At 46.1% G+C, this 20430-nt stretch overlaps 1 protein-coding gene across 2 annotated transcripts in view; it reads right to left on the bottom strand.

Moving 5' to 3' along the window:
• Positions 1-20430, bottom strand: part of LOC138520910 (cytochrome P450 2A5-like) — a 327470-nt gene that overhangs the window by 177998 nt on the left and 129042 nt on the right. For both annotated transcript variants that reach the window (XM_069633338.1, XM_069633337.1), the window contains exon 5: positions 209-385. In XM_069633338.1, coding sequence (XP_069489439.1) covers positions 209-385 — 177 coding nt within the window. The remainder of the gene's footprint in view (positions 1-208; positions 386-20430) is intronic.

The following is a 20430-nucleotide window of genomic DNA, read 5'->3' as shown; positions in this document are numbered from 1 at the left end:
TAAAGAAAGAGAAGAATTTAGTGATCTAGCATGTCAAAGGCAGCTGAGAGAGCAAACAAAACTATTGTCACAACTTTTATCAGAGTATATCACAGAAAGGGACCCTACATCTGATTTCTCCCTTTTGATGGTACACTCCCACATTATCATTTTATCAACATGCCTTCTTCGTCCATCCTACCTTTGGAAAGAGTGCATTCAGGCTTACCTTTTCCATCTTGGTGAGGAAACAGTCAATGAAGTCACGAGGATTATTGGGGTCAATGGTTTCTTGATTTAGTTTCACTCTTCTTTCAACAAACTTTTCAAGAGCAGAAAGAGTTGGGGAGATTTGTTGATGTTGTCCAGGCAAATACTTCATGACACTAGGGAAAATAGCGTAAAGCTATTGAGAGACAAACAATAAAGGTAAGCATTATTACTCTTTTCCAGGAGTTATATGAAAGACTAGCTACAACTGTGGTAATTCCACTGAATTACTGCCAAAACTTGTCACTGTACCCTCTGCATGGTATTGTAGGTTTACCACATGATTAAATGTGGTGGTAGGGTGGTGTTAGTCATCATTTTTGGAGTCCATAAGGTCACCATGTAGATTTTGGTGGAAATACTGTGAGCGGTAATTCCACCGCTTTTTGGAATTACCTGCAGCATGATGCTGGAGGTAAATTCTCCACTTCAGCGCTAATCCCTGGATTTGTCAGAGTGGTCAAAATTTCTTTAGTATCATTACTGCCATTACTAGTGTAGTAACAACATTTCTGCCACTTTTACTGCCATAAAAAGTGCCGTAACACAATTTCTGCCACTTTTTATTGCTGGGCCAAACTCGAAATAAGTCCCCTGGTATTAGCCAGACTATACTACGGTACCACAGTGTCATAGTACCACCCATCTAGAATACTATTCTGCTGAACTTCCAATAAACATATTCAATCCCTTTTTGAGAAGAAAGGTTTATGGAAAAGCTCAATTTCCATGGTTTTCTCAAATATTGCGATGTCCACAAAGAAATTCTCATGCTGTTATTTTCTGTTCATTGAATTTAGAGAATCAGATGTTTTTGCAAAGCAAAACATTTAAAAAAAGGATGTTGAAGTTATGGTACATGTCTCAAGCTCACGACATCCTGACAAAATCATGAAATTCTGTCAAACCTCTTGAATTAACACCCACCAAGACACAATTAATGATAATGAAGGCAGGTCAATCGATTGCCATATAAAAATAAAAACTGGAAGATTAATGCTATTCAAGAGAACCTTTGTTGGGGGTCGCCTGCCATGGTCATCCGGCAGGGCGCCCCTGGGTGCTATCTCTGTTAGCACCACACAGTCCCACTATGTGTGGGTTGGAGCCTGCCCTGGACATCCGGCAGGGCCCCTGGTGCTATGGGGCATCAGCACCATGAAGTGGGGCACAGCCTGCCAGGCCTCTGACCGTGCGGACATCGGCTGCCATCCTGGCATGCGGGTCCCACGGCATCAGGGCGTGCAGGCCTGTGCCTCCACGTGTAGGCCTACATCAATAACGAGACACGGACACAGTCGTTCCTCTTTGGGAGTCTGCAGCCGCTCTAACTCACGTGCCGGCAGGGGCTCCTTTTATTAGCTTGGGCCATGACACAGTCATGCCCCATCTTAAAGGGGCCATGCACATAAAGAAAACACATCCCCTTAAAGAGGCAACGTACACAGGAGGGTCCCACCTAACACTCCTCCTTTTTCATAATGAACAAACAAAACAGTGCTGAAACACACAGGCATTCCATCTGATCCAAAACAATGAAATACCTGTCGGTCTAAAACTTGTGCGGCAGGCAAATTCCCGAGACATGCCACATACTTAGCCTGCTCAAACAATTAAAGACCTAACACATACTATTTACAAACCTAACATATATTAACCCATTTCTAACACACTGAAATAGGTGACAGTCGTGGCAGGTGAGCTGCCAGATGAATATAGGCAGTTCCACCACAGTTTGCAAAACCCTTTATTAACCTGGGGCTACATGCACACCTCGCGACTGCGGGATCACAGCCTCACCCTATTATTCTTTACTGAGACTACTTAAAACATATAGGGCCTCATTACGACCCAGGCGGATTTCGCGGTGCTAAATGCACCGCGAAGCATGGCGGAAAGCCGCCGATAGCGCCATGGGGGTTGGCGGATTTACCGCCCCATTCCGACCTTGGCGGGGCGGTAAATCCCCAATCCCCATTCTGCCCTTCCCCATTCCCATTTTTGCCCCATAGGGTATAATGGGAGTGGGGAAGGAGTTAATTACGCCACCGTAAAATACGGTGGCGTAATTAACAACGAGGTCCCGTAGCGCCATGGTTTTCTCCGCCTGGTAAAACCAGGCGGAAAAGGCCGCCATGGCGCTACGGGAACTCGTAGTATGGCGGAGAGGTACGCCATGCACTACGCTGGCGTAAAACCCTCTCCGCCAGGGTCCTAATGAGGCCCATAGTTACTATGCAGGTTCATGGCATCAAAACACAAGACTACTGAGTCCTCTTTAACCAATCGCAGGGCAGCATGAGACCAGTCCATCTCCCATCAGCGTCCATTCAGGAGTCACTTCCCGAGCTCCGGTCCATTGATGGTATAGTTCACGGCCGGCAAAGCCGCACCTGGCGGGCACCAGGGGCCACATCGGCCTAGTCCCTTGATGTTCCGAGAAGAGCAGCGAGACGCTGGTTGCGGGGCATCCAGGCTGCTCCGTGTGCTGTTGACAGGTCACTGTGTTGCTGATCAAGTATGGGGTGATATGGCATCACTCACACCCTTTTGTTGGCGATGCTCCCCCGACCTGGCACATCTCTTTCCTCCAGGGGCACAGAAGGGCGCACAAGCACTCATGATGAGCTGCAACCCATTTCTCGACTGATGCACTGAGTCTTGGTTTTAGTGCCCACGGCAGCCTGGTTAATTGGTCAGACACAAGTTGCCGACTGAACTCATGGGGTCCGGCAGGTATCTTCCCCAAGCCCCGTTGAGCTTGTCCCTTCGATGGCATCGCGCGCAAGGTGTCATCAGCAACAGGCCCCCAGGGTGTCCTCAGTGGCGGGCAGTCAGGGCCACCAACATGGTGGGCAGGGTGGTTTGTGCTTGATGGTGCTGTTCCGGGAGACGATAACCTCTGCGCTGGTTGGCCTTCCCCTCCGTCTACTGTAACGGTGTACCAGGTCTTACCCGGCTGCCCCCGTTGGGCTGGATTGACGTCACAGGTATGTGGTGGGAGCCACCCTCTCGAGCCACCTGATAGCACCTCGCGCCACTTCCCCAGTGCTGGAGGGCCTTTTCCTCCTCGTTCCCCGCCAGCACTACATCCCTTGATGGACAGCAACGGCACAGCAGGCGCGCAATGACACCTGATCTTTTTCTGAGTGTCCGGGAGCACAGAATGTTTCATATCCCATGCAGCGTCTCATTGATGGCGCTGCTAGTGCGGTGTCCAGTGCACAGATCGTTCCAACGCCCTGGCTTGAGAGCCTCGATGAGCATGAGGGTGGGGATCCCACTGTCGAGGTGTGGAATTCTGATGAGCCGGAGGGTGGCAGAACCATCCTGGCGCTGCTGGAAATGCTCCGCTTTGGTGACATATTGCTGCCATTGGGCCGCGGGGTCTTACAGTATTGCTCCAATGTTCGGAGCCTAATGTCTGCCTCAGTTGACACGGGGCATTTTCCCCCGCTTGTTGGGGCTGCGTTCTTTGTTGTGCTCTACTCGAGCTGATGACAGGACACAGCTCCAGGCAGCCAATCCCCAAAGGCATTTGGTGGTCCATGTTTGCCCACCTCACTCAGGTCTGGGTGTGGTTTGTATCGCTGTGGGGCTGCTGCTCATCTAATTCACGACGACCTTCACAACCTACCACCGTAGTAGGAAAGGATGACTGCACCAGCACCTGAGGAAGGATAGCCTCAAGTTCAGATCTTGCCATAATACCCTTCCCATTGGTATACCTGAGGCTAGCCTTTCTTGTCCTCTCCAGATTGTATGGATATCTGAGCAGTTCTTAGGGGGGAAAACAGCCATCTTTCTTGACTGATAGGCTATGGTGTTACTGTCTCCCGTCATATGGGCGTTATGGTCTTCTGCAGGGACTTGGACTCTGCACCCAACTTCACACCGCCTGTCGGCCCAGAACCATTCTTGGGCTCAAACAGCTCTGTAACACGCATGACCATGCTGTTGCTGCATGTGAAACCCACCTCCTGGCGTCCACTCCCACTGGAGCTCTTCTTCTATTTCCCCACCAGGGCCCATGCTTTTCAGAGGGCCATCAGCTGTACCTGAGTACGCTCCAGCAGGGAGCACGTATATGTGTTTTATTTCCATTCTGCTCCCGCCGGAGCGCAGTAGCATTCACCCCCAGAGGCGCGGGATCTTCCACGTGCACTTTCTTATCCACATGCTCCCGACTGGAGCACCTCACGACTCTGCCGGGCCTGTGATCACTGTGGGGACTCCGGCGGTGGCACAACACCAGTCAGCCCTGCCACCTGCAGGAGGAATCCACCTCCTGTTGTTCGTACAGGACAGGAGCGCTACATTCTCCGCTGCCCAGTGTCCCCGCACCCCGAGGAGGGGTGCCAGAACAGCGCACATGCTTTGTCAGCGTCCTTTCTTTTTTTTTGGCTGGCACCCCCCACCCGCCGCAGCACAGCGAAACCCGCCGGGAGCAGCAGACTGGATCCTCCCCTGGCCGCATGAGCACCCTCCACGCAGAGGGCCGCGGCTGGGGAGGACCCACTGTACCGGGGCGGGGCCAGCACGGCCTCCCGCTTCGCGGCAACGCCGCTCCTTATCCTCTTCACGGAGGCGGGCCAGTACGGCCTCCACCTTCTCGTGGCAGATGCCGCCGGGGAAAACAGTCCGACCCCCTGGAGGGCTGCACCACTGCCGTTGCGACCGTACCTCTCCTTGCTTGCTCCCGACTGGAGCAGCATCCGCAGTCGCTGGGGCGGGATGACCATGGGGCCTCTGCAACAGCAGGCGCACTGGGGCCACAGGCACGACACGGCGGCTCTGCACTGGCACACACGCTCACCCTCCCCATGGCAGGGTACCGGGAATAATCTGCAACAATATCCCACCCCAACGGGCGGTGTTCATCCTCTCCCCCTTCACAAACGAACGTCACAGGAGTCAGGGGTGCCACCATGCCTCGATCCCGGCCGCACGAGCACCCCCACCACTGAGGGCCGCGGCCGGGGCAAAACACGCCATGGATCACCTCACCTTCATCTTCTTTGCAGCGGAACGCCGCCGGGTGTATACCTCACCGCGGGGCAGCCCGGGCCTACACCGCCCAGTGCCACGGCAGTGAGGCGCAGGCCTTCTCCCCCCCACCACTTACCAGCAGCAGGGGGGGCAACGCAGGCTCATGGTCCTCATCGCCATTGTTGGGGGTCGCCTGCCATGGTCATCCGGCAGGGCGCCCCCGGGTGCTATCTCTGTTAGCACCTGTTAGCACCAAACAGTCCCACTATGTTTGGGGGTTGGGGCCTGCCCTGGACATCCGGCAGGGCCCCTGGTGCTATGGGGCATCAGCACCATGAAGTGGGGCACAGCCTGCCAGGCCTCTGACCATGCGGACATCGGCTGCCATCCTGGCATGCGGGTCCCACGGCATCAGGGCGTGCAGGCCTGTGCCTGCGTAGGCCTGTGGCCTACATCAATAACGAGACATGGACTCAGTCGTTCCTCTTTGGGAGTCTGCAGCCGCTCTAACTCACGCGCCGGCAGGGGCTTCTTTTATTAGCTTGGGCCATAACACAGTCATGGCCTATCGTTAAGAGGCCATGCACATAAATAAAACACATCCCCTTAAAGGGGCAACGTACACAGGAGGGTCCCACCTAACAACCTTCTGCACATTATCAGTAGAAGACAAACCACCACAAATTATATCAACATACTAGAAAACATATTGCAAAATGCAAGCCCCTTTCACAAAGACGGAATTCTCACAGGTACACTCCAGACTTTGAACATGAATCGAACAGTCATATCAAATGTACCTAACACATCATATCACACACACACTCCACAAAAAACAGCAGGGTTAAAATAATTTTTCTTGCAGTGTACACAACCCTTACCTAAATTCAAAGCAATAAAAAAGACAATGAAAGCCCAAAACACAATGAAATTATTAATAAGATGTTTCAAAAACAATATTTAGCATGTCTCAGGATATACAAACCCTTTTGTCAATCAGAGTAAGAACAAAGTCACCCAACACTTTCCACAAGTCACAACTTGAAAGGCCCCAACCTACCACACAAACTCTTACAAAATATTTGCTTATCAGCCTCATTTAATTTATGATGTTAAAACAATTAGAAATATATCTAATAGTACAATATACATTTTTCTTTGATTTCAGACAAGCAATAAAAAGAAAAAAAAACATAAAACCACAAAAACAGCCATACAAAGCTGAAGTAGAAGCACTCAGATCCTTCCTGTAAGTGATTAAAAAAATCACTGAATGAGTCTGTTGACAATTGTTTTATGGTGTTGCCCAAGTATATACTTGTAAGCCACCAGTGTCCAAACCTTGGTCCTGGCTGCTAGGGGTCTACACAAATTATTCAGCGGGTGACCAGAGGGCTTAGAGTAAGGTGATAGGATTAACCAAACCAAAGGTGTGTAAAATGTAACTGTGTCCCCCTTAAACAGTGCAGACAATGTCCATGAGGGGAGGATAATGGCAGAAGGTACTTTTAAAACCTGAGGAAATTGAGTAATTTTATAAAAACAAATAAAGCAGGTTTGCATTTGTTGGTATTCCGTCAACACTGTCTTTAGTTTACTCATGATTTTAAAAACCCTGTACTATACAGTGTAAATGAATTCGCAGCAAAGTTAGTTTATTTTTTGTTATTTAAGGCTTAAATCAATCACAGCACACAATTATTTACACACGTCTACATTCAAACGAAACATATGCAAAAACCTTTGCAAGAATGCCCATAGCAGATTTATATAAATTATCCAGTTAATAATCCAGTCAATCTTTGCTTTGCAGCATCAATCTTCCTTAAATTGAAAGGTGCTTTCTCTAACATTTCCATTGTCGATTAATCATACAATCAAAGAAGAGTTTTTTGGCACGCCCAGAGGCACACTAGGAGGCCTCACTTCAAAATGGCTTCCATTGTGTCCACTCCATTGCTAGAAAAATTTAATTTGGGAATGAAATAAATGTTACAATCATTTCCAAAGTTAAAAGCAGCAACTAAAGTTGGTCAATCCATCTCGACAACTTATTAATATAATAAAAATGTACACGTATAAACTAATTCTATAACAAGCTTTAAAATCAGTATACTGTTTATGTATTCACAGCATCAAGTCATCGTTATGGTAGACAACACATTTCCATCACAGGAAGCGGTACCATTGAAGAGCCTCTTCCCTTGAAGATCCTGCCAATACTACCACAGACACTGAAGCACAAGCTGGGATTTGTCATAAGTGTGCACACTGAGAGTGTGCAATGCAGTTTTGAGTGTGACAAAAATACGAAGGCAATTCACTGACAATGATGGACTTGACGACAATAAAACGTGTTTTTGCTCACTGCAACATGTTTCATCAGACAATACTTTGTCTATTCATTTTGAAAAGGCTGCCACATATACCAAAACCAAGGGTACTGACCACAAACATCCTTTTAACACACCAGAGGAGCCAAAAATACACCATGCAGACCTACTTTCCAGGGAAACCCCATGAACAACAAAGAAAGAGAAAAAAATTGACGAATTGACTTCTGCCCTGCAGGAGTACAAGGATGAGTAGAGGATGAAGGGCCCTCAGACTTCTACGAACTAAGAGCTAACACAATCATAAAGGTAACACAGGCACAGTCAAGAGAGATACCTTCTTCACCTTTTGTGGTAACATGGGCAATGGGAAGGCTATATTCTTAAGAGGGGTGTGAATGTGGTTTGGTAGCAACCCAAACAGTGAAGTATAAAAGTCAAAAATAAAGGAATGTCTGATAAAAGTTCTGCAAAAATATATACTTTACCCAAACACACCATGTACAATAATAACTAACTAGAAATACTGTAAAAATACACCACTGCAGAAAGAACATAGAATATGCAAAGATAGAACAAATACAGCACTCTGGGTAATTAGACAGGCAATAAAAGACCAACATTTTCAAAGGATATGTTCTTGAGGTTACACACAGATTTAAAATTACCTAACCAGTCTCTAGAACAGAATGTTGGACCAGAGGGCTTGGTTGGACGGCGCAGAGTCTTCTTAGCTTCATTCACAGGTTCTCTACAGAACAATGATTTGACAGTTGTGATGGTCCAGCGGCAAGCTGGTATCGAGTCTGGGTCGAATGGAAGGTAGCTGTGTCTCGAAGCGTCTGCTTGAGCTGTGATGATTGGGCGGTCACCAGGTTCGGTCGGCGGTCAAGGTTTGAGACCGGAGAGCTGGTAACAGGATTCTCAGGATGCTCAGAGGCCTTTGCTCAGAAGGCATCAGGTTCAGGTTGATCAATTTTCAGGTGCAGCAATGAAGATGCGGGTGCCTCGAACAGTGACTCAAAAAATGCAGGGCAGCAGTACTCTTTTGGTTTGAGACGAGGCAATGATCTGCTTCTGCTGGTGCGGTGTGTGGTAGCGATCAGAGTGGAACAGCAACTGGTGGTTCAGGGAACGATGAACGCTAAAGGTAGCATCAAATGGTATTGATAGTTTGCTCGGTGTCGAACATGCTCGAATTATGTCTTGCAGCGGGTCAACATTGAAAACAGTGATCTTGGATGTTCCAGCTTCCAGGTGCTCACAGTCCCACTACAGAGTCTCAAGGGCTAAGGTTAGTCCTTTCTCGGGATCCCAAGCAAGGGGAGGCTGGCATGCACCTAGGGGTCCTGCAACAAGGTGAGATCCCAGTCAACAGTTTTTCTGGCACGGATGCATTTTTCGACCACCAGCAGTGGTCACCCTGAAAGGGACAGAGCTCACCTCTGCCTTGGATCACCTGCCTTCACCTCACAACTGGAGGACTCTGGAAAGGACTGCTCTACCAGCAACATCCAATGAAATCTTCTTTGAGGATTGGAGTCCAAAGGATGTTTCAAAGATATGGTGTGAGACCCCTTATTTTAAAGGCAAACATCCCTGCTCTTGAAAGAAGTTGACTTTGCCCTTCTGACATCACATCCAAAGTGCTTTATGCTACAGGAAGTGGACAGGACAGAAAAGAGAAAGGGAGCTAGAGAACACCAATATAATAGAATCTTCCCAAAACTGTACAGATCTCTCTCCGGCTACAGTAACCCAAGTCCCCTTCCCTTTACAATAGGCAGCACCCGGTTTGAGGCCTAGCCCCTTTTGAATGAGTGCGCCGTTTGATTCATGTTCCCAGGCCAGCTTCCTGTGAAGTGGCTGTCTCTGTGGAAAGGGTGTTAACTGCCCTTACAAATGAACAAAGAGGGGCAATCCCCAGGGCTACAGTCCTTCCAGTGGACAGGGGGAGCCTTGTCTGGAATGAATACACATCAGCCGTCCACTGCTGAACTGGGCCCACAGGGCTAACAGGAGTCTGATATCAATTTAATGTGGCTGGGATAACTATTAAAGGTACTGACCCCATACCCTACCTCAGGTACGGCTTATATTTACAGTTTACTGTGCCACCAAGGCAGGATTCTCAGAGCTATGCAGTTTTCGGAACAGGGGTGTGTTTCTTAAATGCAGCCCCTGCGCTGGCTATCACTGCAGCTGTGAAGAGGACACCTGCGATCTGAACCTGATATGTGACACTGGCAGAGCAGATGCTGCAATCAGGAGACTGATGCAGCAGGACACAGAAACACTATGCTTTCCGCATGGAGCTTATAAATGGCGAATCTGATCTGCATATTTCCCTGTCAGAGATGTAATTACCTGCATCCTTTTATTATTTAATAAAAATCAAAAAAGTGATCTACAGTGCTACTTTGTCTGAACTATGACCGATAAGTGTCGGGCGTAGGAATTGGACGTGAGCAAGCCCATTAAATCTCTCTCTCATTAATATTATTGTTGATATGCTTCTTTTATTAACAGATTATCAATTTATACTGCACATTGTATACATGTGATATGCTTGGTTAACATATTAATTATTGGGACATCATTCTCTTTGATTTGTTCCTTCTTTATAATGCCAAAATGAAAAATCTTTACCCAGTAGAAAAGAAGCAAGTCCAATAACCACAAGGGAATTGATGTGCACTTTCTATTCAGGAAGAATCAATTATTAGCTGGAGAAGAACTCCCCTTAATGGAGTGGCCCCAGACCCACATTAACTTGAAGTGATACAGATCTATGTAAAGACGCAGACACTCAGATACAAACCTAAAGGGAACAACGGTCTGCTAAAGGTGAAACAATGAGATAACACTGAAGATGGTGTTTGGGGGGGGGGGCACATTAGAAGAAAGACTACTTTCATAAAAAAAGAAAGAAGTGTACAAAATCTATGTATGTTCATGTTATCATATATGTTGCATACCAGGATCTTATCTAGAATACCTAATCAACAGAGGGTAGGAAGATTAGCACAAGCACCCTATAACTCTGGGAGCCCCTCTGTGAAATGGCTACTTAGGATGAAAGTAACTCAAATAACTCTAGGACGATAACTAATCCTCTTACTCCACCCATAAATTACACACAACCCATAGTATGAGCTAAAATACTGACACCAATTTTAATAATCCAAGTAAGGAGATAAACAGAGAAAAGAAAACCATCTAGAGAAGAGCAACTGCGGGAATACAATCCCCAACCATGAAAGGGGGTGAAACTCCCTGATCAAACATTGATTAAAAGAAAATAACCCATGATTATTAACCAGGGTTAAGACTAATGTGCTCCAGAGTCACACACATGTCCTGCATTTTCATTTTCCTCCACAAACATTTATGTTAGGTATTAATGTATTGCTGATAAATAAATCCACTCTCTCTCTAGTGCTGATTAGGATAGCCCAACAAACATCAGGGGTGGGAACTTCAGAAAAAACGATTAGTGGGTTTTTATGTAAGATTTGCATGAAAGTTCCTGACCCTTATGCAAGTAGCAGGAATAAAATGGCTTATTACAATAACAGACAATATGAGCAAAACAATGGGTGGATAATATTAGGGTAAGGTGCCCAAGTGCACTCCAAACTATGCCCAAAACTCCCTAGTACAAAGCAGCAAAATCCCATGCAGAGGTTCGTAATAACTTAATCTTAATGAAATTCAACATCAAGAAGCATTCAACCAAAGGGAATGGGAAACTTGTAGAGGTGATACATTGTAGACCTGTGGCCCATATGGCATTAGATAATGACACCCCGTCATATTATGTGATCCTAAATTTAAATATTGACACAGAGGAAGGAATAATGGACAATAATAGGCAATAAGAAACCTGCCTTAGAATTTGGCAGGACTAAATACAAAAATAGCCAATACAATGTAAGGGAGGAAGGGTTGATTTGCCCCCCCCTGTACATTCGCCGCAAAAGAGACTTAATACTCATGCAATAGTGGGGAGATGTCCTCCTTGCCCTTCCCTGGTTAGAGTGGAAGCAGGGCTACTGCAAGACACAATAGGACTCCATTTCGTGCATAACTCAACTCCATTTCTGGACTAGGCCGCATCCTGAGTCCTGCAAAGTCTCCTCTCACCTTCTGCAGGGCCACACACCGCGCACACAGATAGCCCCCACAACCTCCTTCCGTGTCTGAGCCAGCCAGGCCTCTTTCTAACGGATGCTCTGACGCGAATTTTTGCAAACAGATACTGTATTCTTGTATCCTTCCTCTGAGCTCATTGCCCTGCATGTGACCGGGGATGAATTTAAATGGTGGCTCATTCATCTCCACAAACCTGCTCTTGCTCCTCTCACCCCCAACTTTGGAAGTCATTGCCGGTTCAACTTTTTACCCCTCAATGGTGTCTTCGATTTAGCAGAAATGTGACCCTTCCCCACTGACCACCCTAGAGTGCCCCCCAATATAACTGGTCTCATGTCATCATATATCCCACCTAAATCCAAAACCTATCAATTCACTCACTCAAGCACTGGGAGCCATGGAAATAAAATCTTAGATCAAGCCCACTGATAACCCAGGGGGGCAAGGCCCTCGTACCCCTCACGACTACAAAGGTCTGAGGCCGGAATTTGTAAATAAGTGTCTTCAATTTATAGGTGTCCACATATATTACCACTTGGTCTATATTCTGTATTATTCATTGCATACCAGGAGATAGCATGTAGCACAGCTTAGTCAGAATGATCTCTTCTTGTGGAACCGACCTGACCTTCACACAACCCAGATGAACCCAGCAGACCACGTGCCACTCAAAGTAACAGCCCTGTATTGTTGGTCAGAGCGCTCTCGAGGAAGCATTGTCCTATGCATGTATATACCTTGATAAAACTTTGTTCTCCTCTGAATCATTCTGCTGGTCTCATTCCCTACTGGGTGTGTCCTTATTATGTGTCTACAATTGTATTTTGGGGATGAGCACCTTCAACAGTTTAGGGGGAATTAGTCCAAGATTTCAATATAAATTTATTGTGAGGACATCAACTTGGATGCATCCAGTGTGGTTGTGTTTCATTTTTATGAAGCCAAAGCATAAGTAACAAAAGGGGCAGAAGTGTGGGTGGACATTACTACATATATTGCAATATATGAGAGTAATAGCTGGTGAAGGCAATATCCAGAGTCTTGCAGGTATATAATATAAATCATCATTCCACCTATTTAATACATGTGTTCAATTTTATAACTAATAACAATGCCTAAGCATTCCAACTGTTAATGGAACATCTCAATATTACTGTGAGTTGCTAGCATACATCTATCCCTCTCATTCTTTTAGAAGAAGATTTTAATATGAAGTTAGGTGTGGGATTACAAATGCGTGGTTGACCAAGTAAACCAAGCAAGGTGTATTCCATCTCTGTCTATGTCTCATACCCGTGCATGTAAAGAGGGTTAAGAATTTAACGCCTTCTTAATATCAAGTTGTCTAAGACTAGTACATAGGTACACATTATCTGACACACCAGTGAACGAAATATTCTGGGGTGCAAGAGGAGGCTCAGTAATTGGTTGTTTTATGATTTTTTGCAACTAATGGCCTGTCTTTGTTGATGTGCATGTGGTATGCCTGTAAGAGGATTCAATTCAGCACTACAGCTGAGTCAACGCCTAGTCTAGAATACTGAATGAAAACCCTTATGGATATATCTTTAGGTCCAGTTCATGCGTTCTGGATGACTACCCCTATATAACACCCCTCTCTTGGAATCCCCCTGACCCCACTGAGCCAAGAAGTAGTTCTGTTTTGCAAGTTTAAAAGGTTTATTTGATAAATTAAAATATATATATATAGCACTTTATAATAAATTAATAATTGAATATCACACTTAATCTGATATGATAAATATTAACAACGGAGAATCTGGCACTAGCACACTTCTTATAATCACTAATGAGTTGAGATGAAATGGATAAGGTAGCACACTGGTGAATAGGAACAAAAGAAGAAGGTGGTACAAAATGCTTTATAGAGTTCAAATGGATGCAAGGTTGAATGAATGAAATGCAGTATAGAAATACTCAATATGATTTCAACAAAACAATGTAATCACTTTTCTCTGGCAATTCCCTCCCCCCCCCTTTGATGCAAGGCAAGGAAATGGAAGGAACACACAGTTCTCAGAAATGCAATCAAATGTGATTCAGTTCAGTCCCAGCAAGCTTACGGAAAACAGATAGGAGTTTTGAAAACACAGGCCCAAAGGCTTTGATATGTGCTAGCAAAGGATGAGAAATATCCTGGAAATGCTGTTAATTCCCTTTCAGAGGTTCAGGGTGAGTGGTATCTAGTTAATATTAGTCCAGGCTCACACTAGCAATGATGCAGGGATAGTTAGCAGGTTAAACGAATTTCTGGTAAATGGAAGGCAAAACTGCTGTCTTTTTACACGTGAAGAAATTGCAAATCGCGGTAAAATTCGCGAATGCGTGTTCCGCGATTGCGGTAAAACTATAGGGGATAGGTATGCGGTTCTAGGTTCGTAGGAAAGCCACGATTCTAAGCTGTCAGAGGAAAGTTACTGCAAGTCTCTAGCCCAAACGGTTGCGGAGATATGAGCGATTGAATAGAGGTCGTTTTTCAGATTTGAAATTTTAAAGTTCCAAAAGACAAGTGCAGCTTGCGACTAGAAATGACAAGTGACAGCTTTACAAATGACAGGTGACAGTTAGGAGACAGTTCTACTTAGATTAAGCTAGATTGAATTATATTATTTTAACTAGGAGATTGGTTCTGCACAGTTTTCTAGGTACTCACACTATACTCTTGAGTGAAATGGGCCTCGCCACGGATCTGGTCAGGGTTTTAGACTGGACTCTGGTCTGGTCTGGTCTGGCCTCTGCACTTCACAGTGATCTGGGTCAGCTCTCTCTGCTGGTCTGGGTCTCTCTGGGTACAGCACTGCTTTCTCTCTGGTCTGGTTTCTTAGTTCTGGATAGATTGAAGTCTCTAGTTTGGCTTTCTGGAGGTTGATGGAGGTAAGTATGGATTTTTCCGGCAGAGCGTCCCGCTGCAGATGGATTTGGAAAGTCCCTATCTGTCCTGTCTGTCTGCTTTTATGTGTTTAGAATGTGGGTGTGTTCTAGCATCACTGACCCTACCTCTCTCTCAGCTTCTAATTGGTCAAACTTCCATTTATCATTTGATTGGGGAATGAACTGTGAGTCAGAGTGATGTCATTTTACAGCCTGCAGAAAGTCCACTCCTCCTGTCAACTTACACACAAATCTAGATTTGAAACAAATACATATTTGCAGAGGTACATATTGTTTTAAAATCATATGCACCCATCATGCATTACAGGAGGTATCCCCTGTTCAAACTCTGCTCTTCCTGGGAGCTTGCATTCAGAAATGGCACATATTTCACTTTTTAACTGATTTTGCAATTTCTGACATTGACCCAACTTTACATACATGTGCGCAGGGAGTACGGACATTAACTGATGAAGTTTCAGATTTTTAACATGCATACATTTAGAGTAATATCCACTTTTCCGCTGACACCCCCCTGAACATGCCACCGGTTCTAAAAACCTCTTAAAATGTGGGCAGAAAAATCACAAGAATTATGGTGTCATTTATAAAATTTTCACATGTCCGCTCTATGAGTTATTCATCTTTTTAAAGTTATGTTCTGGCTCCAAAGGGGTGTGGTTTCCCAGGTCACATGGTATAGAAACCAGTCTTTCCAGTTTCTGCCAAGCCAGCTTGCTCTCACAGGCAGTGCCCCTCCCAGCTCTTGCCAAGAGGAAGCTACATTTTACGACTGCGGTAATAAAAACCTTTGCCTGAGTGAAGAGGGCTTTGTTCACTCTCCGGCAGAGCCCAGGTAATTCAATTATCAGATAGATGGCATATCCTTAGTGGGGGCAGCAAAAGGAAGGTTGGCCTGGGAACACAGTGGTGACTCAAGTTTCACTGCTGATGGGGGTAGTTGCCAGGCAGAATCAAGTTCCTTAAGCCAGACTTTCAGCTACTGTCATGTTATTTGTTGCTTTTTAAATTAACTTGCAATTTTACACATGCAGCTAGAATGCTGATTCTAAGTGCAAAACTATGACATTTAAACAATTACAAAGGCATGTGACACCAAACATAGGTCACTTATTTAATCTAAACATTTTCGATTTTAGTGTCTTTAAATCCAGTGCAACTTAAACTGCTGAAATCCACAGCGCAGCCAGTCTTGTTATAAACCTTGTCTTATGATCTTCATTTCCCAGATTTTGTAGGCACACAAAACTCCATTCTGCCAAATGTCTGCTGGTGTTCAGTAAATATTTTGCACATATTGCAATGTTTGAAAATAGGCATTTTGACTTGCCTTCAGGGAAACAGAGTGGTTTTAAAACGCCGGCTTTTGGATAGTGGTGAGTACTGGTACTGCACCCATTTTTGGGATTTAAGAAATTAATTCCCCACAATTCTAGGTTGCATTTGGCAATCAGCATTGCCATTCCCAATGGTTTCAGACTACTGTGCGGGTAGTCCAATGGTGGTTTTAGGCAGCGTCCTTCTGTGCCCATAACATCGGCAAAAATGGGTGGCAGCCTATTCTTCCTGCATTTCCCTGTGCATTTTCTGGGAAGCTCTGGCCATCATGATGTTTTCATGTCAGTACTGCACAGTTTTGAGGTAGGGCTAGGATGCATGGGTAAATACATCCCACAAGCCCCCCTCTTGCGATGGCCATTCTATTTCACGAATGGGACTCGCAAGATCTGGGATGTTTCCTCATCTTCTTCCAATAGATGGCACAGTTCAGCATCTTTTCCTCCATCCGGTACTGATCGATCAGTTCTCCTCGCCGGTCCTGATGGGAATATTGGGCGGTCCACTGGGCCCATTGGATCTTCGTTCCCGGTCTCCGTATCATCCTCCTTGGCCCGTCTCCCGGTTTTCTTTCTCCTAGGACGACAAAGGAAGAGCGGCAATACCTATTCATAGACGTTTTTCCACCACCGTTGAGATAGTGGGGCAGCATATGCATTTCATCATCACGAAACATTACATTCTTATTTTGAAAAAAAAAAAAAAAAAAACAGTATAACTAAGAGACAGTTTCATACAAATCACAGTATGTTAGAGACTAGATGTGGTACGTTTTATGATTGGAACTGAATTAGTCTGATACAGTACCCGCTAGGATTCCGGAGGATTCCTCCAGTTGTTGCAGAGTGTGCCTGGGATGGCAACATTTCAACTGGTTTATGTGTACCCACTTGTCTTCCCCCTCTGCCGAACCGCCTTTGGGGATGTGGATTTTGTAGGCCACAGGGGAGATCTTGTCGATGATCTCAAATGGTCCCTTCCATGTAGGCAAAAATTTGCGCTGCTTGGCCTGGTTCCTTTGGAAGTTGTATAGATAGACCCGGTCTCCCACCTGATATTCCTTCCTGGAAGTTTTCAGGTCATAATGGGTCTTCATGCTATCAGCCGATCTTTCTAGATTCCGCTGAGCATAAGCAAAAGCATGTTGGAGGTGTTTCCTTAAATTCTCTACATACTCATGAGTAGTGGAGGCATTTATCAGTGTCTGCTCTTGGGTCCTATAGAGCAAATGCTGAGGAAGCACCATCTTGCGTCCAGTCATCAACTCAAATGGTGACATTTTGGTTGCAGATGAAGGGGTAGATCTGATGGCCATTAGGACCAGAGGTAATCGGATATCCCAACTTGGCCCAGAATCTGCCACAAACTTCTTTAATATGCTCACAATTGTCCGGTTATATCTCTCTACTGCCCCAGAAGAAGCTGGTCTATAAGCAATATGCAGCTTTCTCTTGACCCCCAGTATCTCCCACATCTTTGTCATTACTTCACTGGTGAAGTGGCTACCTCTGTCTGACTCAATCCTTTGAGGTAGACCAAAACGAGAAAAGATGTGGTTAATCATCAAGGCAGCTGCAGTTTCTGCCTTGCAATTTGGGGCTGGGAGACATTCCACCCACTTGGTAAACAAGCATGTCACAGTCAACATGTACTTATTCCCCCTAGCCGAGCGAATCACAGGGCCTACAAAGTCGATTTGTAAATCTGACCATGGCAGTGTCATTCCCCTCTTTTGTAAAGGCGCCCGGTGCGTAAGGGATGATGGCTGAAATTGTGCACACACAAGACACCCCTTCAAATATTGGTCGAGGTCCTGCCCCATGTGTGGCCAGTATGCAACCTCTCTTAAGATTTCCAATGTTGTGTGAAACCCCCTATGACCGGCGGTGGCCGCATCATGGGCGTGACTTAACATCAGGCTTCGGAATGAGGTAGGAACCACCCACTGATCGTGGCCAGCTTTGGATTTCCTTACCAACAAACCGTCTTGGATTCGGAACATTTTTGGACATTTCATCAACACTCTTAGGTCCTCTTTCCCAATGTAATCGGTATCCGTCAGGGGAAAGTTCTCAGGGTCCTCAAGGTGCTGGTAAAATTTACCAATAATTGGATCCCCCTTCTGAGCGGTAATCAAATCAGCATCAGGGGTCTCCTTACTCCATTGTGCAATTGAAAGGTCGTTGTGAGCATTTGTCTGGGACCTAGTGATAGCAGTGACCTGGATTTCCCCCAACAGGGACTCAATCTCAATTAGACCCCCTTGGATGGCCCCGGTTTTGGCCAGCTGATCAGCTAAGTCATTTCCAGTTTTGTCTGGTCCCTCTACTTTGGAATGACCCTTGATCTTTTTCCAGTAGATGGTCATCCCATTCGATGTGACCAGATCATCAATGTTTTGGATCAACTTCCCATGTTTCAAGGGTTTGTTGTTAGCACATAACATGCCTCTGGTTTTCCAATTAACCAGGTGCTCCACGAACCCGTTCCGTACATAATCCGAATCTGTGATTATGACCAGTTCGTGGAGTTGATGCTGGACAGCAGTGAGGATGGCCTGATGCACAGCCATCAATTCTGCCACCTGACTACTTCGGGGACCAATTTTGTATCCAGCGGAGGGTTCTGGGGACTCATTCACCCATGCATTCCCTACGCCGGCCACCAGTTCTTTCTCCCCGTTGTTGTCAACATGGTAAGAGCATCCATCCACATAGACAGTGGGCATTCCCTCACACTTGTCTTCTTCAAAGACTTTGTGGGGGGAATTAAGGTATGCCTCCATGTTGTCCTTTATTTTTAGACTTTCGTCCTCGAGACAGTTTTCTCTGGCACAATCATGCAAGTCAGCCAGACCTTGCGCGAGGGGACTCTTCTTGTTTTGGCCATATCTGACCTCCACAGGAAAGCCTTGCATTGACAGAATCCAGGAAGTAATTCGGGAATTACTCACATTTCCGGCCCGGATTCTGTCACTTTGGAGATATTGCAGAGGCTGGTGTGGAGTCTCCACTATGATGTGCTCCCCCTGGATAAACGGGCGGTAATTCTTCAATGCCCACACCGTCGCCAGGAGTGCCTTCTCACAATCGTTGAATTTTTCCTCCACAGAGGATAAAGTTTTGCTCGCATAGGAGATTACTTTATTGACCTTGTCATGCTTTTGGTATAATACTGCCGTCAAGCACGTATTAGAGAACCCTGTCTCCAGGAAGAACTCCTTGTTTCTGACAGGGTAAGCTAGGCAAGGCGCTTGTGAGAGGCTTCTTTTGAGTTGTCTTACTGCCTCGGCTTGTTCTGGACCCCATTCCCACTTGACCCCCCCCTTCAGGAGATGAATCAGGGGTCTGGTGATCTCTGCGTAGCCCTCAATGAACTTTCTGCTGTAATTAGTCAGTCCAAGGAGGCTCCTTAGTTCCCGCAGAGTTGTGGGGTCTTTCAGTTTCTGAAGTGCTTCCACTTTCTTTTCCTGGGGACAGAGACCCTGAGAAGTAATCTCATGCCCCAAGAAATTAACACGGGTTCTACACCACTGTGCTTTCTGAAAGGAAAGTTTTGCTCCGGCGGCCCTCAACTGTGTCAGAACATAACGGATCTCCGCTATGTGTTCCTCCACAGATGAACTTTTGATGAGGACATCATCTACATAAGCCAGGTTACCCCTTGCACCCAAGTCAGGCATGGCTTTGTGTAGAAAAATGTTGAATTCATTGCCGGAGTTGAGGTATCCGAAGGGAGTCCGGGTCCATGTGTACTGCTGGCCCCCAAAGGTAAAAGCCAGCTTGTATTGGTCCTCCTTACTGACAGGCACAGTCCAGTATCCATTGGTCAGGTCTATTGCAGTGAATACCTGTGACCCCTGGATCTGGGCCAGCCCTTGGTCAATGTAGGGCAGAGGCCATCGGGAAGTATGGACCCGTTTGTTGAGCTCCCTGAGGTCGGCGCAGAGTCTCCACTGGCCGTTCGGCTTCAATATTCCCAGCACCGGATTATTGAAGGTGCTGTGGACTGGACGGATTATTCCCCGGGACTCAAGGTTCTTAATTATTTCAGTAAGGGACTCCATTGATGCGAGAGGCAAGCGATATTGCTTCACAAACACTGGAGTCATGCCAGGGTCCGTGGGGATGGTTGTTGTGTGGATGTCAGTGCGACCACAGTCATATGAGTCTACCGCAAAGAGATCTTGAAAATCCAAGAAAACTTGTTTCAACTTTTGCTTTTGTTCCAGAGTCACACAGGCATCAGCTAGGTTGACTCTCTCTTCCACCATCTGCCTGAAGCCTGGAAAGACTTCTGGTTTGGCTATCTCCGCGGCCTCCTCCAGCTGGGTGGAGAAGTCCCTGGTCAGAGTGCTGATTTGGACCGGAGGCTTCAGGTGGGCAAGGCAGCCTTCATGAACCTGGAAAATCACCTCCTCCCTCCTGAAGTCACAAGTCACATCTTCCTTACC

Source organism: Ambystoma mexicanum, chromosome 13, assembly GCF_040938575.1.
Source record: "Ambystoma mexicanum isolate Mex_15411 chromosome 13, UKY_AmexF1_1, whole genome shotgun sequence".
NCBI classification, from domain to species: Eukaryota; Metazoa; Chordata; class Amphibia; order Caudata; family Ambystomatidae; genus Ambystoma; species Ambystoma mexicanum.
The sequence above is the reverse complement of the archived record's forward strand: the minus strand, read 5'-3'. Positions and strand labels throughout refer to the sequence as shown.